Source organism: Ranitomeya imitator, chromosome 2, assembly GCF_032444005.1.
Source record: "Ranitomeya imitator isolate aRanImi1 chromosome 2, aRanImi1.pri, whole genome shotgun sequence".
NCBI classification, from domain to species: Eukaryota; Metazoa; Chordata; class Amphibia; order Anura; family Dendrobatidae; genus Ranitomeya; species Ranitomeya imitator.
Window position 1 is genome coordinate 331,855,256 of NC_091283.1, and position 25,742 is coordinate 331,880,997.

General features: G+C 44.6%; 1 protein-coding gene across 1 annotated transcript; it reads right to left on the reverse strand.

Moving 5' to 3' along the window:
• Window positions 1–5,668: 5,668 nt before the first annotated feature.
• LOC138663587 (oocyte zinc finger protein XlCOF22-like) lies at window positions 5,669–24,956 on the reverse strand. The gene is made up of 7 exons (XM_069749845.1): window positions 24,897–24,956; window positions 11,573–11,721; window positions 11,264–11,443; window positions 11,064–11,187; window positions 10,880–10,980; window positions 10,587–10,677; window positions 5,669–7,684 (listed from the first exon to the last, which is right to left on the reverse strand). Exons 2-7 carry the CDS (start codon window positions 11,648–11,650, stop codon window positions 6,492–6,494), a joined length of 1,767 nt encoding a protein of 588 aa, XP_069605946.1. The 5' UTR covers window positions 11,651–11,721; window positions 24,897–24,956; the 3' UTR covers window positions 5,669–6,491.
• Window positions 24,957–25,742: the final 786 nt, after the last annotated feature.

Below are 25,742 nucleotides of genomic sequence, written 5' to 3' on the forward strand. Positions count from 1 at the left end.
TCAATTAAAGGACTTTATTCTTGGTGTGTCTTTATACACAGCTCAAAAAAATAAAGGGAACCCCAAAATCCCACATCCTAGATATCACTGAATGTAATATTCCAGTTGTCAATCTTTATTCATTATATAGTGGAATGTGAAGATAATAATAAAACCTAAAAATTATCAACGTAAATAACAACTAATATTCCACGGAGGTCTGGAGTTGGAATGAAGCTCGAAATCAAAGTGGAAAATGAAGTCACAGGCTGATCCATCTTCGGTGGAAATGCCTCAAGACAAGGAAATGATGGTCAGTAGTGTGTGTGGCCTCCACATGCCTGAATGACCTCACTACAACACCTGGGCATGCTTCTGATGAGGTGGTGGATGGTCTCCTGAGGGATCGCCTCCCAGACCTGGACTAAAGCATCAGCCAACTCTTGAACAGTCTGTGGTGCAACGTGACGTTGGTGGATGGTGCGAGACATGATGTCCCAAAAGTGTTCAATCGGATTCAGGTCTGGAGAACGGGTGGGCCAGTCCATAGCTTCAATGCCTTCATCTTGCAGGCACTGCTGACACACTCCAGCCACATGAGGTCTGGCATTGTCCTGCATTAGGAGAAACCAAGGGCCAACCGCACCAGCATATGATCTGACAAGGGGTCTGAGGATCTCATCTCGATACCTAATGGCAGTCAGGCTACCTCTGGCGAGCACATGGAGGGCTGTGTGGCCCTCCAAAGAAATGCCAACCAACACCATTACTGACCCACTGCCAACCCGGTCATGCTGAAGAATGTTGCAGGCAGCAGATCGCTCTCCATGTCGTCACCAGACTCTCATGCATGTCACATGTGCACAGTGTGAACCTGCTTTCACCTGTGAAGAGCACAGGGTGCCAGTGGCGAATTTGGCAATCCTGGTGTTCTGTAGCAAATGCCAAGCATCCTGCACGGTGTTGGGTTGGGAGCACAACCCCCATCTGTGGATGTCGGGCACTCAGACCATCCTCATGGAGTCAGTTTCTAACCGTTTGTGCAGACGCAGACACATATACATTTGTGGCCTGCTGGAGGTCATTTTGCAGGGATCTGGCAGTGTTCTTGTTCCTCCTTGGACAAAGTCTGAGGTAACGGTCCTGCTGCTGGGTTGTTGCCCTACTACGTCCCCCTCCACATCTCCTTGTAGCGCCTCCAGCCTCTGGACACTACGCTGACAGACACAGCAAACCTTCTGGCATTGATGTGCCAACCTGGATGAGCTGCACTACCTGAGCCACTTGTGTGCGTTGTAGAGTTCGTCTCATGCTACCACAAGTGTGAAAGCACAACCAACATTCAAAAGTGACCAAAACATCAGCCAGAAAGCATTGGTACTGAGATGTGGTCTGTGATCCCCACCTGCATGATCACTCCTTTATTGATTGTGTCTTGATAATTGCCAATAATTTCCATCTGTTTATACCATTTGCACAACAGCATGTGAAATTGATTGTCAGTGTTGCTTCCTAAGTGGACAGTTTGATTTCACAGAAGTTTGATTTACTTGGAGTTATATTCTGTTGTTTAAGTATTCCCTTTATATTTTTGAGCAGTGTACAATGTGAATATGGGGATAGTAATGGGGGCATCTTATTTATGCCTCTCCATTAGTAACCTCGGGGTTTGATGTCACCTGACAGTACAAAGGTGACATTAACCCCACCAACTATCACTACACTTGCCACCGCTACAGGGCAAGTGGGAAGAGCGACGCTGTGATAGAATTTGCGCATCTTAGAGATGTGATTTTTCTGGGGAGGCTGAGAGCTCATGTTTTTAGCCTGGGGGGGGGCAGAATCCATGGCCCCTTCCCAGGCTATTAATATCAGCCCGCAGCTGTCTGCATAGCCTTTCCTGATTATTAATCATAGGGTGACCCTACGTCTTTTTTAACTGTCCCCCATTTTATTAGCCAGTAAAGGCTAAGTATATGGCTGTGAGCTGATATTAATAGCCTGGGAAGCTCCATGGGTATTTCCCCCTTCCCAGGCTATAAACATCAGCTCCCAGCCATCGGTTTTCCCTCTGCTGGTTACAAAATTTACGCGGGAGCCCACACCATGTTTTTCAGAAAAATTAACTTTTAATTAAATACATGTACAGTAAACTGCACACACACTGTACTAATTGTATTTGTCACTGATATCTACAGTATATATCTACCTATTCTATTTGTATTTACTGCATGTAATCCATCACTTCCATCCTGTCAGCTCCTGCCGTGATTTTAGACTACCGTGGCTGCTGAATTGCCGGCTTTTCTTCTATGAAATGAGATATATATATATATATATATATATATATACAGTACAGACCAAAAGTTTGCACACAACTTCTCATTGAAAGATTTCTCTGTATTTTCTTGACTATGAAAATTGTACATCACACTGAAGGCATCAAAACTATGAATTAACACATGTGGAATTATATAGTTAGCAAAAAAGTGTGAAACAACTGAAATTATGTCTTATATTCTAGGTTCTTCAAAGTAGCCACCTTTTGCTTTGATGACTGCTTTGCACACTCTTGGCATTCTCTTGATGAGCTTCAAGAGGTAGTCAACGGGAATGGTCTTCCAACAATCTTGAAGGTGTTCCCAGAGATGCTTAGCACTTGTTCGCACTTTTGCCTTCACTCTGCGGTCCAGCTCACCCCAAACCATCTCGATTGGGTTCAGGTCTGGTGACTGTGGAAGCCAGGTCATCTGGCGTAGCACCCCATCACTCTCCTTCTTGGACAAATAGCCCTTACACAGCCTGGAGGTGTGTTAGGGGTCATTGTCCTGTTGAAAAATAAATGATGGTCCAGCTAAACGCTAACCGGATGGATTAGCATGCCACTGCAAGATGCTGTGGCAGCCATGCTGGTTGAGTATGCCTTCAATTTTGAATAAATTCCCAACAGTGTCACCAACAAAGCACCCCCACACCATCACACTTCCTCCTCCATGCTTCACGTGGGAACCAGGCATGTAGAGTCCATCCGTTCACCTTTTCTACGTCGCACAAAGACATGGTGGTTGGAACCAAAGATCTCAAATTTGAACTCATCAGACAAAAGCACAGATTTCCACTGGTCTAATGTCCATTCCTTGTGTTCTTTAGCCCAAACAAGTCTCTTCTGCTTGTTGCCTGTCCTTAGCAGTGGTTTCCTAGCAGCTATTTTACCATGAAGGCCTGCTGCACAAAGTCTCCTCAACAGTTGTTGTAGAAATGTGTCTGCTGCTAGATCTCTTTGTGGCATTGACCATGTCTCTAATCTTAACTGCTGTTAACCTGCAATTTCTGAGGCTGGTGACTCGGATAAACTTATCCTCAGAAGCAGAGGTGACTCTTGGTCTTCTTTTCCTGGAGCAGTCCTCATGTGAGCCAGTTTCTTTGTAGCGCTTGATGGTTTTTGCCACTGCACTTGGGGACACTTTCAAAGCTTTCCCAATTTTTCGGACTGACTGGCCTTCATTTCTTAAAGTAATGATGGCCTCTCGTATTTCTTTACTTAGCTGCTTTTTCCTTGCCATAATACAAATTCTAACAGTCTATTCAGTAGGGCTATCAGCTGTGTATCCACCAGACTTCTGCACAACACAACTGATGGTCCAACACCATCTATAAGGCATGAAATCCCACATATTAAACCTGACAGGGCACACCTGTGAAGTGAAAACCATTCCCGGTGACTACCTCCTGAAGCTCATGAAGAGAATGCCAAGAGTGTGCAAGAAAAATATTTAGAATTGAGAGTCCTCAGTGGTTGATACCTTTTAATGGCAAACTGAAAAGATGGTAACAAATTGCAAGCTTTCGAGACTACATACGTCTCTTCATAATACAATAATAATAGTATGTAGTCTCGAAAGCTTGCAATTTGTTACCATCTTTTCAGTTAGCCATTAAAAGGTATCAACCACTGAGGACTCTCAATTCTAAATATTTTTCTATCTACTGGCTAACACGGTACCAAGATATATTTCTTTCCTGTATCAAGAGTGTGCAAAGCAGTCATCAAAGCAAAAGGTGGTTACTTTGAAGAACTTAGAATATAAGACATAATTTCAGTTGTTTCACACTTTTTTGTTAAGTATATAATTCTACATGTGTTAATTCATAGTTTTTATGCCTTCAGTGTGAATGTGCAATTTTCATAGTCATGAAAATACAGAAAATCTTTAAATGAGAAGGTGTGTCCAAACTTTTGGTCTGTACTGTATATATACAGTATATAAAATATATGATATGTATATGTGTGTGTCACTGACATATTCTGTGTGTATATATCTATTCTAACCTGTCATGCTGTGATTTTACTGAACATGGCACATGAATTGCCGGCTTTTCTCCTTTTACCGAATGTTACCACTTTTTCCGATTATAAGAAAAATGCTATTGTTACTGATCACGAATCCGAATGTAACATATTCGTGCCGAATTTATGTTTGGAGATCGTTTTCCAAACATATTCGCTTATCTGTAGTCATAACATTCCACATCATTTCCTCCAATTTCCTTTTGTCTGAGTCTATGTGTTTGTAAAATTTTACGCTTTATCTACTTGAAAATGTTTAACTATTACTATAGTATAATATTGGTTGTTAATGATTGAATGTTAGTGAAAAATCTAAAATGCCAAATTATTTTTTCTTTTCCTGTAAAATTTGAAAAATTTCATTAAAAATTACAATTTAAAAAAACTCTAGAATCATTGGTACGCCCATAATCACTAATATCAACAGCGCAAAACGGTATCTGGAATCCGCAATAGCCATGAGAACTATTGAAAAAAAGTTATAATTATAATACAGAGATCCACCATTGACAGGATTCTGAATGCGGATACATTTCCTGTCCAAAGCACCGATGCCACTTGGTTGAATCTTTCAGCAATACTAAGCCACTGAGCAGGAGTTGGTTGTAGTAAACGAGTGGCTGCAACTTCTCCCAAATGACCTTGTACCAATTGATAAATAGTTAAAATAGTTGGAATTCCTAAGTGAAATTGATAATGTAGTGAAGTGAAGTTTTATCCAGTAGCCAGGTGTCTATGACAAATATGAAAGGAATTATGCCACAAAAAATGACTAACAAAATGACAGTAAATGGATGTAAATTTAATTTAATCAACTTCATTCAAGTGACAGATTTATAGTAAATTGTGCATGTGATGGAAATTTCAAAAAAATATTTACAATAAAAAAAAAAAATTAAATTATTTACCACAGTGTCACTTCTAATCGTTCTGGATTAATGCTTTTACGAACCGTTGTGTCCTGACGCTGCATTTATTGATGTATATTGGATAACAGAGCATCAAAGGTTTCAATGGACATTTGAAGATAATTTACAAATTTCTCCAGGAAAAAAAAATCACAATTGGTAATAAAGGGTGTGGAAAACACCATATCTTTGGCGCATAGAGTTCACTGAATGCACCCAAGTTTGGCTTCTTCCATGATGTCTGATCTGCCTCCGACGCAATTGCTTTAAGTGATATTTCACAAGCAGAGATACAATCATGTTGCGGCTCACAGCCTTTCCAGTTGTTCAAGAATGTCTACCCTACTCTGGCAGGAAAATAGCCAGAGACACCAGTTTCAAAATAAAAAAACACTTTATTGTCCTATTAACAAAAGGGGCCAAACGTATTAGGTTACATTTAACGTATACTTTTTTACTTGAAAAATAAGACCAATATAGAAAAATGTCATACTCCGTTTGACAGATATGATTAACGTATACATTAGACGGACAACACCTACGTAATGTGAAAGTACCCTTAGAGATTTACTGTGCAGATTTCCTTCTCGAGTGTCAACCTAGGGTGCCTAACAGCCCCAAATACTGGATGGTCACCACAGACCCCACTATAATGTCCCTCACATCACTCTATGCAGTTTTGCCACCTCAGACTCCTGTACAGTATGATGTCCCCACAGCCACCAGTATAATTTCTCCTGCAGCCATCAAAACAGTGTGCTCTTACCACAGACAGCAGTATAATGCCCCCCTCAGCCCCTAAACAGTTTGATATCCCCACAGCCTCCAGTATCATCCCCCAGGCCCTTATACAGTATGTCGCCACAGACCCAAGTATAATGTACCCCACAACTCCCAGTATAATGTCCCCCACAGAACTCTATACAGTGTAATGCCCCTACAGTCCAGGTATAGTGACAGTAAATTACACTAATTATGCACAGGGCTAGTGTGATGTAACAACCTTATGTGAGTTCTTTGAACGCATGTCCCGACATCGCTGGAACGGTGACAGCATGGGAGGTGAGCATGAGTGTCTTTATTTTAATGGGTCCAAACATGAAGAATGACAAAGGGATGTCCTAGTGGTAGATAACCCCTTTAAGAAGATTTTCAGTAAAAATTTTCCAACATTCCGAACATGAAAAAGGCTTCTCACGTGTATGACTTTTCTGATGTTAATTAAAAGTTGATTTCCAAGTAAAACATTTTCCACATTAAGAACATGAAAAAGGCTTCTCCCCTGTGTGAATTCTCTGATGTTTAACAAGAGTTGATTTAATTCGAAAATATTTTCCACATTCTGAACATGAAAAAGGCTTCTCCCCTGTGTGAAGTCTCTGATGTTTAACAAGAGTTGATTTATCTAGAAAACATTTCCCACATTCTGAACATGAAAATGGTTTCTCCCCTGTGTGAGTTCTCTGGTGTTGAACAAGAATTGGTTTCCATAAAAAACATTTCCCACATTCTGAACATGAAAAAGGCTTCTCCCCTGTGTGGATTCTCTGGTGGCTATTAAGTTGCTCTTTGCGGCTAAAGCATTTTCCACATTCTGCACATGAAAAAGACTTCTCCCCTGTGTGAATTCTCTGATGTTTAACAAGAGTTGATTTATCTGTAAAACATTTTCCACATTCTGAACATGAAAACGGCTTCTCCCCTGTGTGAGTTCTCTGGTGTTTAACAAAAACTGATTTCCATAAAAAACATTTCCCACATTCTGAACATGAAAAAGGTTTCTCCCCTGTGTGACTTCTCTGGTGTCTAACAAGCTGATCTTTCCGGCTAAAACATTCCCCACATTCTTCTGCACATGAAAAAGGTTTCTCCCCTGTGTGGGATCTCAGGTGCTTAACAAGATTTGATTTCTGGTTAAAGCATTTCCAGCATTCTGAACATGAAAATGGCTTCTCCCCTGTGTGAATTCTCTGGTGCGTAACCAAGTCTGATTTCTGATTAAAACATTTCCCACATTCTAAACATGAATATGGCTTTTCCCCTGTGTGGGTTCGCTGGTGTCTAACAAGATGTGATTTACGGTTAAAACATCTCCCACACTTGGAACAAGAAATTCTATTCTCTACTGTGTTCATTTTTTGATGTTTAAGAAAAGACTTTTCAAGGGGAAAACTACTTCCATATTCTGAATGTGAAAATGAATTCTTTCCTTTAGGAGCAGATTGTTTTTTAATGTCTATTTTGCGACTATGATATTCCTTAGTAGTCGGTAATGAATCAGAAGACAGGACCTGTTTTAAAGAATCAGATAACAGATCTTTGCTGTGAAGGGATGATGGTATATCTGGAGTAATGGAATTCACTCCAATTGTATACTGTAGGATCTCAAGATCATCTGATTTAAAAATTGAAGATGTCAGTTCTCCTTCTGATCTCCTGGTACAATTATCTGCCAAGAATTAAACCAATTGTTATTTTTTTTAATAAAGAATCCTTGAATTTTATATTTTTGAACATTTTTACTTAAGCTGTACATAAGAATGACAAGATATGTAAAAATATTGAATTATTCACCAAGGCAATGAAAGTTCACAGACTAATAGAAAACCTCATAGGATGAACCAGTAGAGCATGGTGTTCAACAGGTAGCATTCTGACTTCTAATTATGGAATAAAAAGCTACCAAACAATGTTATGTACTGTAGGTGAAAGTAACAGCAATAAAAACGTCAACTCATCTCACAAATACAAGTCCCCACTCAGGTCCATCATCTCTAAATGAAAAAACAGAGGTTTCCACATTATCAGTGGCTCAAAGGGTCCTGAAAAGCAACATGACTTCCATAAACCAATTCAGCAATATCTGCTCTCCCAAAGTCAAATCTTCCCCTTGCTTTTGAGCTTTGCAGTGCACCCAAACCACATTTAGCATCCATGTGTTTAGCATAACTATAGTGAGAAGAACCTACTTAACTCAAGGTGTGTGACTCCTGGAGCACAATCAGAGCACTATGTGTTGGGTAATAAAATAGCAAATGTGCAATTTTCACTCTCCAACATCCACTGCATGCTAATTCCCGGAAAGTGTGGAGTAAAAATATTCCCTACTTCTAAAGACAAATTCATTCAGGGTTCTAGTTTCCAAAATGGAGTCACGTTGGATTTCTACTGCTCTGGTTTTCTGCCCTTTTGTCATATTAGTGCTTCTGGAAATAGTGCCCCATCTCTTCTGGGATTTGCTCCTGCAACATCTGCTTCTGTCACCAGGAGCCGCCTTATTCATTCAGCAGGCGGTGCTGGTAATGGAGGACACATGGGAACCAGAAGCCCTCGGAGGCACAGGGTGTGTCCAGCCAATAAGATTAGGGTGCCTGGGACCAGTAGTATCATCCAGTATGGCAGTATGTGTGTAAGTGCTGTACAGCTGAAGTAATCTGCTCCCTGCTTCAGTCAATAGGAAAGCACCACACCCATCTGAAGCATATTGCCAGAAACTGCCAGATACAGCCTTGTTCTCCTCTGATTCAATCCTCTATGCTCAGCTCCCGGCTGGCATATTTGTTTCCTGTTGTGACCCTGGCCAGCTAACTGAATACTTTTGCATCTTTTGATTTTGTATTTTCTCTGTCCTCATTGTTCTGACCCAGCTATCTGAATATTATTCTTGCCATCTCATGCCACATTACAACAGGTTACACCGTAGCAAAAGCCTAGGGGTCTCTGTGTAAGTCCAGATCCTGTAGAGAGGTTAAAGGGTGATGAGCAAGGTACTCCCTGGGATGGAATCTGCAAATCTAAGTAGAGCCTGATAATGGTGGCCATATTTTGAGCTTTCAGGTGACCATTAACAGTGCTCCCAATACATTGTGTCTGCAAACTTATCCAGAAAGATCTGCATTCAAATAGCAAAATGGCACTCCCTCCCTTCTTAACCTGTCATGTGCCCTAGGCAGTAGTGTATAACCTTATGTAGGGTATTGTCGGATTCAAGAGAAGTTGGAAAATTATTTGTAAGGTCCATCTGTTTTCTATTATTCTTTGTGAAGAACTCCAAAGTTATCACCACATAAAGAGACACACATCAGATTTAAAATTGGGGTCTGATTAGGAACACAAAACTGGCTGTGGGAAGTGCTTAAACTAGAGAATTTGGGGCATTAACTACTGTAGTCAAAAACTGTGAACTAAAGATAATAACACATCTACTGAAATGATCAAACTCAACAGTCTTCATCAGTAGTAAATGAGTAACTAGTGGTGAAACCTCTCTGGGGTAATTACAGTATGGGGTTCGGTAGCTCTTGGCAATATCAATTATTGTAAGGGCCAATATTTTCTATTGGATGAGTTTCTTGAAGAAATATTAGACATTAAAAAGAGAACTTTTTATATAATACTGCAGAGATGATGTGTCTTAAATTTAGATCTTGTGCATTTGGAAGAAGTTATGGAGAACTTTTATTAAAGACTATCAGGGAGTTACAAACACACATAATTGAGGCAGGCCGATCCCACTAAAATCAAACTATCATACAGAATGAACCTGTGAAAAAAAGAAGAAGAAAAATACAAGTTAGATCTCCAACAAGAACGTATGTATGAGGGGAGAACTCCCATACAAAACAGGAGTTGAACTCATTTTTAGTGGTCCATTGGAGACAGTATGAGTACTGAGCAGAGTAGAGAAAGTATTAGTGCTCTCCATTTCAGGAGAGATTGTGCAGTTATCTGAATTCCTTAGGATTGAAAACATAATGAAATTCATGATGTGGAGTGAATCCATAAAACCAGGATTTGTTGTTATTGTACAGAAATTCACACTTAGCGCTCACTGCACATTTTGTGTTATGGACCAAAAAAGTGAAGTTTGGTCAGAAAAAGTGGACCTGGTCTTGTAGGGACCATATGAGCACATTCAGCAGCACAGAAAGGAGAGAAGGTAGATTCATTCAATAAGATATCAGGATTCTAGGAAGCCAACAGGATCATTACCCTCTGCTTTCTCTTACAGGAACATGAAAATAATTTTTTTCAAGTGATTTTCTAACTTGTCCACCCATTCTAAGTACACTGTCATTTTACTTTGTAGTTTACAGATCTGGGCAGGTAACGGTCAGCATCTTCTAATCCCAGGGGGTAGGTGGATCCTCCAGCTTGTACGTTCTATTGAAAAGGGCTTTCAATGACCAAAGTCATTTGAACAGTTTTGGGTGGAGGAGAATATTGTGCTCAAGAGGCAAAAATGATGATCACATGATTTTGATATAGCTTGGCTACACCACCGATAAAGCAGCCACAGCCGGTGACTGAGAGGAATCTATGACTTCTTGTATTTAGTGGTTAATACTCACCTGGGTAATCATCTGTAGGAATCTCCTCTTTACACCACTCATCACCCCTCACATATGTCTCTGTAGTATTAATATGGGTCACATCTTCACCCTGAAACAAATATTGTAAAAGTCACAGACAGATGGAGAAGTCACATCTATGATCAGCTCTAATCCTGCCATCTCCACCATTCTCATTACACAAGTGTAAAACATATAATGCTGGCGGATAAAAAAAAAAAGACTGAGCACAAGACCTTCACAGCTGTCTACACATCATAGGGGAGATCACATGACACCTTCTCTCCATCTACCTGATGATCCTGAGGAACATTGGGATCTTCTTGTTTACAGTCCTGTGGAAGAAGAAGAGGATGGGGACATCTCTCTGGTTTTGTCCTCTTACTGAATAGATCTGGAGGAAAAACATACAGGGACTGAATTCATTCTTTACATACAGATAATTATAGGCCGTGTGTATTTAGCCCTGTCTATTACCTGGTGATGTGAGGGGCTGGGGAACCTCCATCATGACGTCCTGGTACAGATCTTTATGTCCTTCTAAATACTCCCACTCCTCCATAGAGAAATAGACAGCGACATCCTGACACCTTATAGGAACCTGACACATACAATGATACCGTCATCCCCCGCTCCCTCCATAGTGTTATTGTATAATGTCCCAGCATTCCCAGCACCTCTCCAGTCAGCAGCTCAATCATCATGTAGATGAGTTCTAGGATCTTCTGGTCACTGATGTCCTCATGTATCAGGGGGTGAGGTGGAGGCCCCGTGATTGGGCTCAGGGTTCTTCCCCATCCCTCAGACACAGGATCCTGACTGCGCTCACTAGAGGTCTTCTTCACTACTGTGTAATCCTGGTTATGGAGAGACACATTAATAAATCTCACTACAGACATTTCCAGAGTCCTCACCTCTCCAGTTCTGTCCTTCTGTTATTCACATAGATAAGAATAATGTAAGGTGACATCTTAAGAATCTCTCACCTCTCCAGTAAGCCGGAAGAGGATCTCTAGGGTGAGGTGTAATATCCTCTCCGCCATCTTGTTTCTGTCCATATCCATCTTGATGGGTAAATCAGGAAAATTCTCTTATACAGAAGATCTTCTCTGAGAGAATCCAATATTGTAGAGACCTGAATGAGAAGATGAGCCGATGTAACATCATAAACATAATGTGTAATAATACAATTACTGGATATAATAAGGGGAAACATATTAGGAGATTTATTATTTTGCAGTATTTAGTTTTCTTCTTTACATCTGCTAATAAAACCTAGATAAAAAACACTGGCGCTCACCCTAAACACAATGCTCCTCAGCTGCTAGAATCAAACCGGGTAGTGCCCACCCGTATGCGTAATATATGATATTAAATGGGGTAGAAACCGCGCTTGAGGAAAAGCACAACAACAGTAATGGGGTAATCCGAAAAACTGCTCCAAACAGAATAACAATATAACAATATTACACCCCAGGAAGAACAGCGATGCAATCACCTAACTGTCTGCCCACATGGTAACCTTGCAATCATATAACCAAGGAAGGCACTGAGGCTGACAGCTTACCTAGGTTTGTGAAGTGCTGCGGCGTGCTGATTGCTGGCTGCAGGTACCGGGATTGTGATCCTGTCTGTGTCCAGCTGTAAGGCACTACACGCAACACTTTCCTGGAGGTTTGTGGATATGATCGTCGGCGTTCCATACTGATAGTGACGTCACTAGAAGGAAGAGCCTACCAGCCATCTTTTTTTCCATTCCTCGTGGACTCCACGAAGCGCTACTTGCTGGAGCGCCCCTGGTCCCACAGTGCGTTCCACCCTCCGGCACAGCCAGTGCCGCAAACCCGGATGATCATATCCACAAACCTCCAGGAAAGCGTTGCTCGTAGTGCCTTACCGCTGGACACAGACAGGACCACAATCCCGGTACCTGCAGCCAGCAATCAGCACGCTGCAGCACTTCACAAACCTAGGTAAGCTATCAGCCTCAGTGCCTTCCTTGGTTATATGATTGCAAGGTTACTATGTGGGCAGACCGTTAGGTGATTGCATCGCTGTTCTTCCTGGGGGAGTAATATTGTTATATTGTTCTTCTGTTTGGAGCAGTTTTTCGGATTACCCCGTTACTGTTGTTGTGCTTTTCCTCAAGCGCGGTTTCTACCCCATTTAATTACTAATAAAACCTATATATTTTAGGCCACAGACAACAAGCAGTTTCTTCCTCGGAGTCGGCAGCTGAATACGTTTCTCATAGACTCATCTTCCATAGCGCTAATTCTCGTCACATTTACCGACACTGGAATCGGCATTAGCAATACTGCAGAAGATATTCATTACACGGGACAGGAGAAATAACTACTTCATGATGAGGACGACATCTTCATCTTCTACTACGGCTCTAGAAACATTTGTCCAGAGTCCGTCACTGACTCCATCACCACCGGCCGTCTATATGAAGGTTTCCCGTCTTCCCCGCACTGTAATCTTCTATCACGTTAGATCTCAGGTCTGATTCACACACAGAAGTTTGAGGCTTTTATAAATGATTTTTGTTTCCACAAACACCGCGGACAGAAATTATCTGATCCCAAAGTCTCCATGTACAGTGATTTATGGGGTTTATTTCTGGCCTTAGACTTTCCTATATTACAAGAAAAACACCAGAAAAAGCAGATATTAAAATGTTTCACAAGAAAATTGGCTCCAACAATTCTCGTAAAAAGAAAAAAAATACAAAAAGCAGAAGACAAACTTTATTAAATTTTTAACACAATAAACATTTGTTTGAAAAAAAAAAGAACTCTTTTGGGCACCAGAACATAGATGTACACCTCAGGGATGGCACAGGAGCGGCTGCAACAAAAACCCTGGCAGTTTAAACACTTGCTGCTGTGAAAAGCCAACATGGCATCTAAGAAGGTGTGACAGAGTTCAGCTGAATGCCCCTCCGCCCCCAAGTACTCGATAGTATGGGGCGGCCTAGTTACTACGATACTTACATGCCTAATAATGGTGTCTGGGCCTGCAATGTAAGAAGGTTTATTAGGCCGGGCTAGAGGCAGCATCCAATAAGTTATCTTTTATATATAAAATGTGCCGATACTTAAGAGAAATGAATATTCTGAATATTCATTTCTCTTAAGTATCGGCACATCTGACCACCAGCAGCAGCAGGAAGCCGATGGCTGACACTGCATGCTGCTGAAGAGCAATGAATACTCACAGCTCTCTGCGATGAACAATCACGGTGAGTATTCCGGCAGCTGTGCTCTGCTTGTGAGCAGCGCATGATGTCCCTGCCATGTGCTGCTTACAAGCATTAAGAAGCTGCTGGCATCAGAACAAGGTGCTGCCAGGAAGCGGAGGAAGGTAACTGTAATTTTTTTTTAATCTTTCCTGATAGGACCATGCATACCAGGACCAGGATGTGGCAAATCATACCAGGACTGGGATAGGGCCAATCATGCAGGATAAGGATGGGGACATGTATACCATGACTGGGATGAGGCCAATCATACCAGGATAAGGATAGGACCATGCATACCAGGATCGGGATGGGGCCAATCATAGGAAGATAAGGATGGGACCATGCATACCAAGACCGAGATGGGGCCAATCATACCAGAACAAGGATGGGACCATGCATACCAGGACTAGGATGGGGCCAATCATACCAGGTTAAGGATGGGGCATTGCATACCAGGATAGGGATGGAGCCATGCATACTTGGATGAGATGGAGACCCCGTATCCCAGTATAGGGATGAGGGAGATCATTCCTGCCAGGATAAGGTTGAGGAGGACCATGTGTATAAGGATAAGGGGGCCATGCATACCTGGATGGGGATGAGGGGGCCATTCCTACCAGGTTAGGGATGATGGGGCCATGCATACCAGGCTAGGGTTGAGGGTCATGCATATCAGGATAGGGATAAGGGGGCCATGCATACCAGGATACGGATGAGGGAGCCATGTGTATCAGGATGGGGATGAAGGGACCATATTTACCAGGATAGGGGATATTAAGTACAGAATTGACCACATTTTTTGCTTCAGATTTTTTTTCTAATTTCCTCCTCTAAAAGCTAGGTGCGTCTTATGGTCCAGTGCCTCTTATAGTGCAAAAAATATGGCACATCAGCAGGCACAACACTTTATGAATGCTTCTTCTCCATTATGCAGAATCAAGAACTTTCCAGTTACATGTGGCATATAACTTTTGTTAGAAGCTACAACAGCAAACCATTATGGGAAGGCCCATCATACTCTGTGAGGACCGCACTGGTAGAGATGTGTCCCTACAGTCCCTCAGAGCTCCTCTCAGCTCGCAGATGATTTGTGAGGACTTCGCTGGCTGAGGCACATCTGCAGGACTCCTCACTAGTACTCTCAAAGTCCATTCGATTAGGGCCTCACACTCCTTGCTGTCACACTGCATCTTTAGCTCTCTGCAGGAGAACTCATTTCCCAGTTTGGTGACACTGTAGCTTCCTCTCTAGTACAGACAATTGTTTATTTAAATCCTGTTTGTCTAAAGGTACCATCACAGATAACGATATCGTTAATGATATCGTTGCTTTTTGTGACGTAGCAACGATATCGTTAAGGAAATCGTTATGTGTGTCAGCGACCAACGATCAGGCCCCTGCTGGGAGATCGTTGGTCGCTGCAGAAAGTCCAGAACTTTATTTCGTCGCTGTACTCCCTGCAGACATCGCTGAATCGGCGTGTGTGACGCCGATCCAGCGATGTCTTCACTGGTAACCAGGGTAAACATCGGGTTACTAAGCGCAGGGCCGCGCTTAGTAACCCGATGTTTACCCTGGTTACCAGCGTTAACATAAAAAAAACAAACACTACATACTTACCTTCCGCTGTCTGTCCCCGGCGCTGTGCTTCTCTGCACTGGCTGTGAGCGCCGGCCAGCCGGAAAGCACAGCGGTGACGTCACCGCTGTGCTTTCCGGCTGACCGGCGCTGACAGTGCAGAGGAAAGCAGAGCGCCGGAGGACAGACACGGAAGGTAAGTATGTAGTGTTTGTTTTTTTTACGTTTACGCTGGTAACCAGGGTAAACATCGGGTTACTAAGCGCGGCCCTGCGCTTAGTAACCCGATGTTTACCCTGGTTACCAGGGGACTTCGGGATCGTTGGTCGCTGGAGAGCTGTCTATGTGACAGCTCTCCAGCGACCAAACAGCGACGCTGCAGCGATCGACATCGTTGTCGGTATCGCTGCAGCGTCGCTTAGTGTGACGGTACCTTAAGATAAGGACCTTCTGCCCACCTAGGACATTGTTCTGCACCCTTTAAGTAGACCTCTTAGCATGAGCTAAGGACTTCACCCTGCTGTTTGTCTCAGCTGCCATTATATCTTTGCTTTCCTTCACAACTTACTATTTGACATCTCCATTCTGGGACACAATTCCATATCATTTCAAGGGTGCAACCAGATGGACCAAAGGTCTGTATTTGTCACTTACTTATCCCTATCTGACTCAACACCAGGAAATTGTTCTCCCTTGTGCCCATGTAGCTCAGTATGAGGGCTGCCACACAGTATTATGGCCACCATATATTCCACACAGTATGATGGCCCCCACAGCACCCCACACAGTATTATAGTTACAATATATTATATTATAGTTACAATAGCCTGCTATACAAAATGAAGACCCCGACCCAGTATGGAGGCCCTTACAGTCCACCACGGCTCCACCCTCAGTGTAATGGCCCACACCAGCCACTCACTCAGTATCAGTGCCCCCACAGACCTCCACCTAATATGCTGTCCCCATAATTTCTGATATTTAAAGAAAAAAAACACACTCCCGAGGTGAACTGCTCCATTCTGTGCAGTTTGAGCACTGTATGGAGTATGGCGATACTACAGGTCTGATGTAGTGACGTCATTATGTCTGAACCCCATTGGAAACCTCTGGAATGTAATCAAGAGGAAGATGGATAGTCACAAGCCATCAAACAAAGAAGAACTGCTTACATTTTGTACCAGGAGAGGCATAAGGTCACCCAAAAGCAGTTTGAAAGACTGGTGGAAAGCATACCAAGACGCATGAAAGCTGTGATTAAAAATCATGGTTATTCCACAAAATATTGATTTCCGAACTCTTCCTGAGTTAAAACATTAGTATTGTTGTTTCTAAATGAATATGAACTTGTTGTTTTTTTTTGCATTATTTCAGGTCTACAAGCAATGCATTTGTTATTTTGAACATTTCTCATTTTCAGAAAATAAATACAAAATTTATTGTTTGGCACTTCAGAGACATGTCAGAAGTCTATTGAATAAAACAACAATTTACAATTAACTGAAAAATATACCTATAAAAATCAGACAAACTGAATATACAGTATATATACACTGCTCAAAAAAATAAAGGGAACACAAACAGAATATAACTTCAAGTAAATCAAACTTCAGTGAAATCAAACTGTCCACTTAGGAAGCAACACTGAAAATCAATTTCACATGCTGTTGTGCAAATAGAATAGACAACAGATGGAAATAATTGGCAATTATCAAGACACACTCAAAAAAGGAGTGGTTCTGCAGGTGGGGACCACAGACCACATCTCAGTACCAATGCAATTTTCAAACTTTGAATTTGTGTACCCTTAAATCAGAGAGATATGTCACAGAAAAAAATTAATAAATAACATTTCCCATATGTATACTTTACATGAGCACAATCATGGAAACATCATTTTTTTTATCTAGGACTTCATTAGGGTTAAAAGTTGACCGGCGACTTCTCATTTTTCCAACAAAATTTACAAAACCATTTTTTAGGGACAACCTCATATTTGAAGTGAGTTTGAGGGGTTAATTAACAGAAAATACCCAAAAGTCACACCATTCTAAAAACCGCAACACTCAAGGTTCTCAAAACCACATTCAAGAAGTTTATTAACCCTTCTGGTGGTCAGAGGAACTAAAGCAATGTGGAAGGAAAAATGAACATTTTACTTTTTTCACAAAAATTTATTTGGAACCAATTTTTTTTTATTTTCACAAGGGTATCAGAAGAAAATGGACCACAAAATTTGTTATGCAGTTTCTCCTGAGTACACCAATACCCCGTATGTGAGGGAAAGCCACAGTTTGGGCGCATGATAGGGCTCAGAAGGGTGGGAGCACCCTTTTGTCTTTTTGAATGCAAAATTGACTGGAATCAATGGTGGCGCCATGTTGGGTCTGGAGACCATCTGATGTGCATAAAAAGGTGAAAACCCCACAATTCTAACTCTAACCCTAACACAACCCTAACCCTAATCCCAACCCTAACCATAACCACAACCCTAACCCCAACACAACTCTAACCCTAGCCCCAACCCTAACCCTAGTCCAACCTGTTAGGACTGGCGGAACGCACCAAGTAAGATGATATAGATGCGTTCGCAGTCCGGGGTCCACCGTGCAGGCGAAACCCGCTGCTAGTGAATGACAGACTATATGGCGGTACTTAAAAGTATAAACACGTGGGTTAAACCTCACCCAACGTGAAGAAAGCGATCCTGTTAAGTCACAGGACCGCGGTACCGCACATAGAGCGCGAGCAAGTAGTCAGCGAACTTAACCCCGAAAGGGATTGAAGTCCGATTAGACCCTTGCTGGCACAACACCGCAACTGGGTGTGTAATGAACCTTATTAGTAATATATGAGCACAAGAGTGCGTGCGATGCCGCACTGACGGACGCCACTAACCACCCAGGCTTGGGTATGGAAAGCGCAAGGCAAGCGCACGGCGCCGTACTGGCAGGCACAGCTATAGGACGCTGTGATGTGTGTAACATACAGATGGACAGTCGGGCGCTAGAGAGCTACCATCATCCGCGAGCAATCAACAACTCTAGGGAGGGATTCTTAGGAGCTTTCATCCATCGACATACATCCATCTACACACACACATAATAATTGTACACTAGCGCATGGCCGTGCGGTCATGCGCAGTTTATATAGTTGCAGGACAGGAAGTGGCCACAGAAACTTTGCCCTTCCAAGACCTGCCAAGAGGACCAATGGAATGCGCTGCAGAGCCTGAGCACATGACCCTCGATCTCCAACGGGAGATCTTGCCCTGGGCATTCTCAGTGTGCGCAAATAAGGACTTAGTCCCAGAGAAGTCCGCTCGCTGCTGACCACCACTGACTTTAATGGCTGAAGAAGCAGCAGTAACTCTCTGTACAGAGCGAGACCGAGCAAGACGCTGGGACCGACGTCCCTGCTGAGCAGACTCCACTGCGGCTGGATAGGAATGGGAGACCGCAGCGGAGACGGCCCGAGATTCCCCCTGTGCAGAAGTGGGAACTCGAGACCTAACATTACCCCCCCTCCTTGGGCCTCGCTACGCTCGAAGGCAGCAATGAGCTGTGGGGCCCGAATGTTTTCAGCAGGTTCCCATGACCTGTCCTCTGGGCCATAACCCTTCCAATCCACCAAATAGAACTTTTTGCCGCGTACCACCTTGCACCCCAAAATAGTGTTCACCTCATAATCGTCCGTAGACGAACCCGATGTCCCGGCAGATGACTCGGAAAACCGGGACATGTATACGGGTTTCAAGAGGGACACGTGAAAGGTGTCGGTGATACCTAAGCGTGGAGGAAGAGCCAGACGGTAGACCACGGGATTAACCTGTTCGAGAACCTTGAAGGGACCCAAGTAACGAGGAGCAAACTTAGTGGACTCAACTCGCAGCCTGATGTTACGGGCGGAGAGCCACACCAAGTCGCCAGGGGCAAAGGTCGGAGCGGGGCGCCGATGAACATCGGCGGAGGACCTCATTCTTTCCTTGGAGGCCCGAATGGCATCCTGCGTGCGATCCCAAATGTCCCGTGCCTCCACAGCCCAGTCTGCCACCCTGGAGTCAGCGGAAGACACAGGCATGGGCACAGGAACACGCGGATGCTGGCCGTAATTTAAGAGGAATGGAGTCTGACCGGTGGAGTCGGCTACGGCATTGTTAAGTGCAAACTCTGCCCACGGTAGCAAGGATGCCCAGTCATCCTGCCTGGCAGAAACAAAATGTCGCAGATATGTGACCAAGGTCTGGTTGGCCCTTTCAACCAACCCATTCGTCTCTGGATGATATGCCGAAGAGAGATTTAACTCAATACTGAGTAGACGACAAAGCTCACTCCAGAATCGAGACGCAAACTGGGGACCCCGGTCACTAACAATTTTGTCTGGCATACCGTGTAGGCGAAAGATATGCTTGATAAACAAGACAGCCAACGCCCGTGCAGATGGTAACCGTGGAAGAGGCACCAAATTTTGGAAAAATGGTCGGTGATCACCCAGATAATTGTGCAGTTACGAGACTTGGGCAAGCCCACCACAAAGTCCATCCCGACCATCTCCCAGGGCCTGTCCGCCACGGGCAGAGGATAAAGCAAACCAGCTGGCCGTTGCCGAGGAGTCTTGTTCCTGGCGCAAGAGACACACGCCCGAACATACTCCGCAACATCACGGGCCATATGCGGCCACCAGTATGTCCTCGCCAGTAACTCAGATGTCCTTTTAGTACCAAAATGTCCACCCACCCTGGACGAGTGCGCCCAAGAAAGAACCTCCGGTCGCAAACTGGATGGAACAAAAGTCTTGCCCGGGGGCACAGACTCCAGCGAAACCGGAGCCACAGTTCTCAAGCTCTCGGTGGGGACAATAAGCCGAGGCTCCTCCTCCGCAGATGACACAACGGAGCGAGAGAGAGCGTCGGCCCGAATGTTCTTCTCCCCAGAAAGGAAATGGAGAGTGAAATGAAACCGGGAGAAGAACAAGGACCATCTGGCCTGGCGAGAATTCAACCGCTGAGCTGTCTGCAGGTACACCAAATTTTTATGGTCTGTGAAGACTTGGAAGGGAAAACGTGCTCCCTCCAAGAGATGTCTCCACTCCGAGAAAGCCAACTTCATGGCTAGCAACTCCCTGTCCCCGATGGAATAATTCCTCTCTGCTGGTGTGAAGGTCTTGGAGAAAAAGAAGCATGGATGCTTCCGACCTTGAGCATCCTTTTGGAAGAGGACTGCTCCAGCACCAACAGAAGAGGCATCCACCTCCATGATAAATGGCTTATCAACATCGGGGCGATGTAGAATGGGAGCGCTAGCGAAGTGTGACTTTATAGAGATAAAGGCCTTGGAGACCTCCTCAGACCACAATTTGGGATTCGCCCCCTTTTTGGTGAGGGCAACCAAGGGAGCTACCAAAGTTGAGAAGTGCGGGATGAACTGGCGATAATAATTGATGAATCCCATAAAGCGCTGCACCGCTTTAAGAGAATGGGGTTCCTGCCAGTCCATCACAGCCTGCAGTTTGGCAGGATCCATAGCCAATCCCTGGGCTGAGATGATGTAGCCTAGGAAAGGTAAGGACTCCTGCTCAAACATACACTTCTCCAACTTGGCATAGAGGGAGTTTGCCCGTAGGAGGTCGAAGACTTTGCTAACATCTCTCCGGTGGGAGTCAATATCTGGAGAGTAGATGAGAATATCATCCAGATAGACTACGACCGAGGTGGAAAGCATATCCCGGAAGATATCGTTCACAAAGTCTTGGAAAACGGCTGGGGCATTACAGAGCCCGAAGGGCATCACCCGATATTCATAGTGCCCATCCCTGGTGTTAAACGCCGTCTTCCATTCGTCCCCCTCACGGATGCGAATCAGATTGTAAGCACCCCGCAGATCTAATTTAGTAAATACCCTTGCTCCCCGAAGCCTATCGAATAGCTCGGATATCAGAGGCAAAGGGTACTTATTCTTAACGGTGATGGCGTTAAGACCCCTGTAGTCTATTCATGGACCCAATTCCCCATTCTTCTTCTGCACGAAGAAGAATCCTGCCCCAGCAGGTGACACTGACTTCCTGATGAACCCTCTTGCCAGATTTTCCTGGATGTACTGTGACATTGCCTCCGTCTCCGGGAGAGATAGCGGATAGACTCTACCCCGGGGAGGCTCAGCACCAGGCAAGAGGTCAATAGGACAGTCATAGGGGCGATGGGGCGGAAGGGTCTCCGCCGCCTTTTTGGAGAACACGTCTGCATAAGACCAATATTGCTTGGGGATAGAGGATAGATCTGCGGGTACCTCTGTTGTAGCAACCTGAACGCACTCCCTCTGACACCTACCCCCACAAGATTCACCCCATCCCAGAATTCTGCCTGAGGACCACTCGATATGAGGAGAGTGGTACCGTAACCAAGGTATTCCCAACAGGACCTCATCAATTCCCTCTGGAATGACGAGCAGAGAAATAATCTCCTGATGAGATGGCGACATGGACAGAGTAAAAGGGATGGTCTGGTGTGTTATCTGTGAGGGCAGTGTCGACCCATTCACCACTCGTACCGTTACAGATTGAGCTAGCATAACCAGGGGTATTGCGTGACGTTGGGCGAAGGCAGAAGACATAAAATTGCCCTCCGCCCCAGAATCCACACAGAGCTCTACCGAGTGGGAGAATGAGCCTATAGTAATTGTCCCCTTAAAGGACAATTTAGAGGCAAACGTCGCCGTGTCTAGTGTACCTCCACCTACGACCACTAGACGCTGACGTTTCCTTGACCGCTGAGGACATCTGGTGGCTAGATGTCCTGACTGCTGGCAAACATGACAGACCCTGAGTGCACAAGCGGTCTGGGACTTAGATCCCGCTTGTGACACTTCTCTGGCTTCATGTGACTCAGGAACCAGGACCGGAGATTCCAGAGGTTTGGCGAAAGTAGGAGCCAGCCGAAACCTCTGCCTACACTGGGCTCGCTCTAACCTCCGCTCGTTAAAACGGAGATCAATTCGAGTGGAGACTGTTATTAACTCCTCCAGTGTGGTAGGAATCTCCCTAGTGGCCAGAGCGTCCTTTACGTGGTCAGCCAAGCCCCTCCAAAATATGGGGATAAGAGCTTTATCCGACCATTCCAGCTCAGATGCTAAAGTGCGGAATTGGACGGCAAAATGACTGACCAAGGACTCACCCTGAGTTAATGCCAGCAGTTGGAGCGCAGTATCATGGGTGACTTGAGGTCCTAAAAAGACCTGTTTCAGAGTATTCAAAAACAGCGGAGCACTCTGGACCACATGATCGCCATGCTCCCACAGCGGCGTAGCCCATTCCAACGCCCTGTCCGACAATAGAGATACAATAAATCCCACCTTAGCCCGCTCTGTGGGGAAGCGTGCAGCCAGGAGCTCAAGATGAATAGAGCACTGACTCACAAATCCCCTACAAAATTTGCTATCACCAGAAAATTTTTCTGGCAGCGGGAGGCGAGAAAATGTCGGAACAGGGGTGGCAATGGACAAAGTTGCTGCAGCCACGCTGGCAGCCTGTACAGCAACTGCGGTAACATCCACAGCCGAGGTTGCGCTCTCGAGAGCCGCCAACCTACCCTCCAGCTGCTGGATATACCGGAAGGATTGCTGTTTGTCTGTCATCACTAGCCAGACCCTGGCGCTAGTGTATGACAGACTATATGGCGGTACTTAAAAGTATAAACACGTGGGTTAAACCTCACCCAACGTGAAGAAAGCGATCCTGTTAAGTCACAGGACCGCGGTACCGCACATAGAGCGCGAGCAAGTAGTCAGCGAACTTAACCCCGAAAGGGATTGAAGTCCGATTAGACCCTTGCTGGCACAACACCGCAACTGGGTGTGTAATGAACCTTATTAGTAATATATGAGCACAAGAGTGCGTGCGATGCCACACTGACGGACGCCACTAACCACCCAGGCTTGGGTATGGAAAGCGCAAGGCAAGCGCACGGCGCCGTACTGGCAGGCACAGCTATAGGACGCTGTGATGTGTGTAACATACAGATGGACAGTCGGGCGCTGGAGAGATACCATCATCCGCGAGCAATCAACAACTCTAGGGAGGGATACTTAGGAGCTTTCATCCATCGACATACATCCATCTACACACACACATAATAATTGTACACTAGCGCATGGCCGTGCGGTCATGCGCAGTTTATATAGTTGCAGGACAGGAAGTGGCCACAGAAACTTTGCCCTTCCAAGACCTGCCAAGAGGACCAATGGAATGCGCTGCAGAGCCTGAGCACATGACCCTCGATCTCCAACGGGAGATCTTGCCCTGGGCATGCTCAGTGTGCGCAAATAAGGACTTAGTCCCAGAGAAGTCCGCTCGCTGCTGACCAGCACTGACTTTAATGGCTGAAGAAGCAGCAGTAACTCTCTGTACAGAGCGAGACCGAGCAAGACGCTGGGACTGACGTCCCTGCTGAGCAGACTTCACTGCGGCTGGATAGGAATGGGAGACCGCAGCGGAGACGGCCCGAGATTCCCCCTGTGCAGAAGTGGGAACTCGAGACCTAACACAACCCTAATGAAAAAAAAAACATTTTTTTATTTTATTATTTTTACCTAAGGGGGTGATAAAGGGGAGTTTGATTTACTATTTTTTATTTTGATCACTGTGATAGTGTCTATCACAGTGATCAAAATAAACCAATAGGAAAAATCTCCTATTGTTACCGGCCAGAAGATTTCGACGGGCGCACTGCGCATGTGCCCATTTTCTTCCTGAAAGAAGACACCGAGGGTCAGGGGACAGAGCCGATGGGTCCAGGGACACCGGAGGTACTGGAGGGCTTGGGGTACCCCATTTCTCTCTCCTCTGATGTGCTAGATCATATCAGAGGAGAGATAGATAAATGGGAAATCAAACCTCTTTTTTGCGGTCGCCTTTATTCGATGAATAACAGCGATGTCAACACTGGGGATGGTAAAACCTGACCCGAATCATGTTCTCCGTGGTCACAGTTAGCCCAGGTGGTTGAGAGCCCAGATATTTTCTGACACTTGGGGGGCATTATAAACGTATTCCTCAGCACCATTAAAAAGCGTATCAGTGGTCATTAAGGGGTTAAAACTAGAAAATTACAAGCTGCTGAATAATTGATTGTCACTACCTTGCCCTATCCTGTACCTAAACAAAGCTGATACGGTGCCAACCTCCACAGCTAGGAAGTAAGGAACGACAATGGCGTCCCCGCTCACTGGTGGCTGCCCTTCAGATACCCTAGTTACCCTGAGATAAATATATATGGGACCAGATATGTCTCAGGGTAAATATAAAGGAAAATGGCTTCTGTCCTCTCATCCTGCAGTTATCTGAATGGATCTAATGTGGAACCAGCTAAGCCACATTCTGTCCACAGCTGTTACGTCACTGTTCACACCACACAGGGACCCCAAAAGAGTCTCCTCAGTGCTGAAGGGGTTAATGCCCCCCACCCCCAGTAATAGGGAATCTCCAGCACCTACCTCCTCCAGAGCCACACTCCACATATATGGCTGCGGCTGTTCTGTGCCCACAGGACCTGTGATGAGCTCACAGGAGGGGAGGAGTTAGGGGTCACATGATCAGGGGTCTCAGTGACTACATGGGTCATGGCAGGGAGTTGCTGGAGCGAGGTCCTCAGATAATCCTGTCCACTTAGCTCAGCACTAATGATGGGCGAGCACTAAATGCTCGGGTGCTTGTTGCTCGGGTCAAGCAAATTGGAATGCTCCAATGCTCAACCCGAGCAACGAGCCCAATGTAAGTCTATGGGAAACCCGAGCATTTTTGCCACAAACCACTTGAGGATCATTTTAGGGGCTAAAAACATTGAAAATCGATGGGAACAGTGTTCAAATGACATAGGAACATCATGGGGAAGACCCCTGGAAGCATTTCTGACTCCCAGGTCATTGCTGTGAACAATGTTGTCAGAGTTTTACGCACAATGAAACACCAAAAACGAAACCAAAATGGATTTTCCTGGGAAATATGTTAAGGAGCATCCTTTCCAGGGTAATGATTTGTATGTAAAGGACAATAACCCAAAACAAATATGTTCCTCCACCACTTGGGCTATGTTCCAAAATGAAAAATGTTCCTCCACCACTTGGGCTATGTTCACACATAGCCTTTTTGTTGCGTTTTTCAACCTTAGAGCTCATGCTCACTTGTGATGAAATCGGACGAATTCAATCCGATAAAAAAATCGGATTGAATTAGGACCACTGTTAAGTTATGATTGTGTGCTCATCTGCATTTTTTTTCCAGCTCAGACTGGATCACGATCGGCCTGGAAAAAAAGTTGCAGCTGCGAATGTAATCAGAAA

Coding starts and splice junctions, on each gene's coding strand:
- LOC138663587 (XM_069749845.1), bottom strand. CDS start 11,650: ATGGATATGGACAGAAACAAGATGGCGGAGAGGATATTACACCTCACC. Junction 11,188..11,263: donor TTGAGCTGCTGACTGGAGAG/GTGCTGGGAATG, acceptor TGTATGTGTCAG/GTTCCTATAAGGTGTCAGGA. Junction 10,678..10,879: donor ATGTTCCTCAGGATCATCAG/GTAGATGGAGAG, acceptor TATTTGTTTCAG/GGTGAAGATGTGACCCATAT.